Below are 5631 nucleotides of genomic sequence, written 5' to 3'. Positions count from 1 at the left end.
CGCCCAGACAGCTGTCAGCTGTTTATTGTGGGAAAGTACACATAATGTAAAATTGACCATCATTTCTGACCGTGTGGTTGGTTCAGTTGTATTAAATATATTCAGATTGTTGTGCAAGCATCGCCACTGCCATCTCCAAACTCTTTTCATCTTGCAAACCTAAAGCTCCATATCCATTAGAAAATAGCTACCCACTCCCCAACCTAGGCCAGCCCCTGGCAACCACCGTTCTGCTTTCTGTCTCTATGTATCTGACTACTCTAGATCCCTCATGTAAGTGGGATCATACAGTATTTGTCTTCTTATGACTGGCTTATTCCACTTAGCATAACGTTCTCAAGGTTCATCCATGTTGTAGCATATATTGGAATTTCTTTCCTTCTTAAGGTAGGATAATATTCCACTGCATGGATATACTACATTTTGTTCATCCAGTCATCCATTGGTGGGCATTTGCCTCACTTCCATGTTTCAGCTATTATGAATAATGCTGCTATGAACATCGTGCTTCCTGACATTCTCTTTTATTTTAGGTTTGAGTCTTTTTTATGCATGGTAGTCCCCAAGAGACTGGATTTACTCTATTTTCATCTGTGAGAAGAATGAGAAGAGGATTGTGTGTAAGGGATTGATTAAGGCATCGGGGAAGTGGAATTGGGAAGAGGACACAGCCATCACCTGAGATTTCAGGAACTCCCAAGAAGGTAGCATTAGCTTGATCCCAGGGGAGAACTTTGACATGTAGACTAGGCTTCAGTGCTGTCCCACTGCAAAGCAAGAGAGCCAAGTTTCACACTCTTGTACCTTTTAGTCTTCCTCTGTGGGGGTGAAAACTTCCAGGCGCTTCTGGCTTTCTGTGTTATTGGGCAGAGCGGCTCCAGCAGCCCTCAGCAGTCCTCCACGTTAGCATTGTAAGTGTGGGCTGTTGGAAGTGAAAGCACCCCAGAGCTGGGAAAGGGGCCCACAGCGAGAATAGAGGGGAGCTGGGGGGATCTGGGTAGCACAAGCAATGTCCACTCTAGCTTCTCACTGGGAGTTTACATTCTAGGGTCCTGGGTACAAACCATTACTTAAAATGTCCCTTCTGTGGCATTTCCAGGAGGTCCATTAAGAATTCATGAACTCTTTCTGCCATCTTTTCATGCCACCATAATGCAACACTTGCATGTCCTGGCTGATGCTCTCACGAGTATCAACAGTGCCGAAAAGAGAGACAAACGCCAAGTTCTTATAAGGCCATGCTCCAAAGCCATCATCCGGTTTCCAGCTGTGATGATGAAGTGCAGTTACATTGGTGAATTTGAAATTATGGATGACCACAGAGCTGGGAAAATTGCTGTGAACGTCACAGGCAGGTTAAACAAGTGTGGACTAATCGTTCCCAGATTTGAGGGGCAACTTGAAGAGCTAATAAAGTGGCAGAAAAACCTGCTTCCATCCCATCAGTTTGGTTTCATGGTATTGACAACCTTAGTGGACATCATGGACCATGAAGAAGCCAGATGAAAATACATGGGAGGGGAAATCCTGGGATTCTTATTCTAGGGATGTAATACATAGATGCAGATAAAATGCTTCAATGGAAAAAAAAAGAATTCATCAAAATATGACTCCTAGTTACCTTCTGCAGTATGCCAGTATTTCTTCGAGGGGTGATTTTGTGAAAATTCAGACCAGATTTTCTAAATCACTCCTTAGATGTCCATTATTATCTAATATTATCTTTGCAAACCTCTCTGCTCCCATTGAAATTAGTTTTGAAGGTTGTTCACAAAGTTATAAGAAAGATTTTCCTCTTAAAAACTGTGGAAGAAAAACATTTTGGGACAATATGACAGGCAAGGGACATTAGTAATGTTATTTTACAAATTCATGAATATAACCTTGATTATATGAGTGCAAATTTATCCCAGTTTTCAGTTTCTAGGGACTTCCTGTTGCTGGCGATGCTTCATGGAGGGGAAGGTGTTATTAAAATCCACAAATCCATCTTTCCTAGCATGAACATAACTTTTAATTTGACAGTCATAAAAGTCATCAATTATAACCACTGTTTTAAAGATAGAGGAAGTGAGGGAGAGAAAGTTAATGGCATTTCACTGAAGTTGTATTAATCCAGCAATAGATCCTCCCATTAACTACAACTTATTCATTTTCAGTTAAAAATAAATTTCATTCATGGGACATGATTATTATTGGTTAGCAATATGGTTTAACTTTCCTCAAGAACTTATTCCCTTTCTAGCTTCCAATCTTTTTATTTGCCATATAAATTCCAATTAATCCAAATGAGTTTTGAGACTCAGCAGTAACATTGTGCTTTATGCTGTTGGGGGGCAGTGGGGGGGGTGGCTAATACTGTAGTCCAGGATGCTAAGATAGAGCCATACTGAGTGAAGTTCAAGTCAGATTCAGAGCCAACCATGAAGTCATGAAGTGACTTCTATGTGTCTTGATCTCTGCGAGGAGTATTATTATCCCATTCAATCCATTCAACATTCTTATGAGAAGAGATTATTGGTCCCAATTTTACATTGAAGCTGCCAATTATAAAATATTGAATATATGACCATTTTACCACCATATCCAGCAACATCATTCTCCTAAGTCCCATGATTATCTGTAACTTCTCACTTAAGATTCATGTAACTGGTACTCATTGATACTTTGTCAAAATGGGAAGAGATTAAGAAAATTTATGACCTATTAAAAGCAATCCGTAGATATTATTGATATCAGAAGCAGTATCTATGGGGTTGGAGAATTTCCAAACATACATTTTGGAGAGCAAGGGGAGGTAGGAAGAAGTAGAGATTATGGGAAAAGGTAACAGACTGTGTAAGGGCATCTGAGTTAGCTTTTGCCAGTGTGGCTGTAATTACCAATGGAGTGTAAACACAGGGTAAACGTACTGAACAAGCACAGTACGTGGTATGTAATAATAAGTCAACCTTATTTTTGAGTCCCTGTGTATCTTTTTAAGTTTAACATATGAAGAAGCCTCTGTCTCCCTCCCTCTGGGTGAGTACCCCAATGCCAATGAGGCAACAGCAGAAGTAACCACAATACCACCATATATTTTGATACACTTTACACCGTATGAAGTGTTTTTGTGTAGATGCTCTCATTTGAGTATAAAAACATTTTCAGTATTTATACTCCCATTTTACATTTGGGAAGTCTGAAATTCAAGGAAAAGGAAGGACTTTTCTACATGATAACAGCAATAATATTAATAGACAATGTTTATTGCTCATTAACTTTAATGTTTACTTATTAATAGATGTTATCTATTGACATTCAATATTATTAGCTAGTAGTAGTTAATATTTATTGGCAGCTCAAGGAATCACACACTTTGATCATCACAAACCTCTGATTAGGTACCACTTTAAAATTTTCCTGTTTCCCAGATGAAGGAAACTGAGATTTAGGGAAGGTAGGCAATTTGCTCCAAAGTCTGGGATCTGAACTCAGCGTGTCTATTATGCTTGTATGTTGGCTTAGATTCATACTCTGGCTTTTCCTCTGTCCTAGCTTTGTCCCTTGAAATCCAAAGCACAGTATGCGCCCACCTGGTAACTTGGTGGTTCCAATTCAACCATCTTGTAAGGGAAGAAAATTTAACAACTAACATGCCTGTCAAATAATCTAACAATATCCATTATACTGAATGTACCCAACCTTGAGATGCTGTGTACTGAGGGTACCTTGATGGGACAAAATGTAGCTGTTGATCAAAGGAACAAAAGACACGTACCTCTAGAGAGTCAGGCTTGCATTTGTTTGCAGCTGAAAACAATTACGAGTTTTTGCTATAATCAAGCAAACTGACAATATGCTGTCAGCCAAATATCTGGAAACTGCACAATTAAGCCGGTCTTAACTTGGCATTGATAAGGAATAAAGCTCCAGCCCAAAACAGATGCCTGTGTAGTTATGAATAAGGACCTCCAGGTGTTTACATCATTTTTCAGCCCATAATTTTGGAAATTGGATAATTCATGTGACTCCAACTATGTGACTTACCTGTGACTAAATTTTGTGAGTCTCATGGCAGGGACTACACAGATGGAGAGCTGATGTACAATTTGAGATATTGTCACATTGTGTCAATGGCTAAAAAAGTTTCTGCAAGCAGCCAGAATGTGTTGTTGCACATTGATCAGACAAGAAAACCGCTTAGCTTTAGCAAAACTCTGCTGGCCATGAAGGTAAAAACCATATTGTCAGAGTTTTTTATAATCATCTACAAGACAGATACTAGGCTTCTATTAGCACGCGCATGTGTGTGTATGTATGTGTGTTGTGTTAAGACCGAAACCTAACCAATGTTAATCTGTGACATTAATGAGATCCAATTCAAACACCAGTTATAACGTAGTTATAAATTGTATCTTTGGTTAGTTTAGAAAGTGTATGTTTAACTACAGTTTCCAATATAGTATAAGAAAAGAGTGACTGATCTTGGGTTGTTGCTGAGAAGTGCCAGTTATGCAATTCAAATACTTCTATGAATTCACATATGCTAATAAATACTAAAGTAAATTATTCATTTTTGTACACTAATGACTTGAAATATAATAAAATAATTAGCTTTAGAAATATTAGCATAAGGTCTGTGAGTTCAATAGATTTGAATAAATATTAATTTATAAATGAATATATAAGCATAATTGCAATGAATTTTTCTCTATTATTTCATGCTATTAAAATAATTTTATTTATTTGCTACAATATTTCAGTGTTTTCCAGGATGAAATAAAACTAGATGAAGGATCACTAGATAATAAATTTGACTTATTTAATCTCATGGTCTTACAGTTAAGGACACTAGACTATTTAAAATTTTTTATTTTCAAACAAGACAGGAATTCTTAGTGAATTAATTACAATTTACTTTAACAATTAAATATGAGCAAAGATAACTATAGTGATCTAAATATTTAATTTTCTTTGATCACTGCAAAATTGGACACTTCTGCAGCATTCTTCAGACTAACTCCATAAAATGCCATGCTAATTATGCTTGTGATGTGAATTTTGATGTGATTGTAGGAGCTACTATTGCTTTGGTCTGTATCATCATACTTCTTTCAAATGGCAATCATAAAATCTTGCAGGATTTTCAATATAGGATCTTATTTCAGAAATCAACAGCATTCAGAACTATGGCTCATAGGAAAAGATAGTTCAATCATGCTATGATTTAGGTTACTAAATTGGAATGAAATAATGTTTCCTATCCTAAAATACATAATTTGTTATTAAGGAAAATAGCTAGAGTTTCAGAGTACACAGCAAGAAAATGCTGTCTTTTAAAATTTATTATTATCCTTTTTAAAAGAGCTATGATCTTCTGCACTCCTCCCTATTGCTTTGAAAGTTGTTCTCCCCAAATTACCCTACGATCAATAGGGAGATGCAGTTGTTGGCATGTACATTTCAGCCTGCTACAGGGTAAATGAGCTGACAAATCATGAAGCAGGGGTTCCTTACAGAAGGTGAGATCGTGTTCCTCAGACAGCGTCCCACAGGAGCTCCACGGCACATCTCCCAACGCTGACAACAGCCTGCTTTCCATGTTGACCCTGGGCTAGCAATCCCACCCATGGATATAGAAAATCTCAA

The 5631-nt window shown here is 37.6% G+C and overlaps 1 protein-coding gene across 1 annotated transcript; it reads left to right on the top strand.

Annotated features, from left to right (window-relative positions):
• Nucleotides 1-1152: 1152 nt before the first annotated feature.
• LOC129079665 (40S ribosomal protein S15a-like) lies at nt 1153-1506 on the top strand. The gene has a single exon (XM_054584947.1). It carries the CDS (start codon nt 1153-1155, stop codon nt 1504-1506), a length of 354 nt encoding a protein of 117 aa, XP_054440922.1.
• The last annotated feature ends 4125 nt before the right edge of the window (nt 1507-5631 follow it).

Source organism: Pteronotus mesoamericanus, unplaced genomic scaffold (genome assembly GCF_021234165.1).
Source record: "Pteronotus mesoamericanus isolate MK-2021 breed Mesoamerican mustached bat unplaced genomic scaffold, CSHL_Meso_final contig_78, whole genome shotgun sequence".
In the NCBI taxonomy this organism is placed as follows: Eukaryota; Metazoa; Chordata; class Mammalia; order Chiroptera; family Mormoopidae; genus Pteronotus; species Pteronotus mesoamericanus.
Note: the sequence above shows the minus strand (reverse complement) of the source record. Positions and strands in the feature narration are given on the sequence as shown.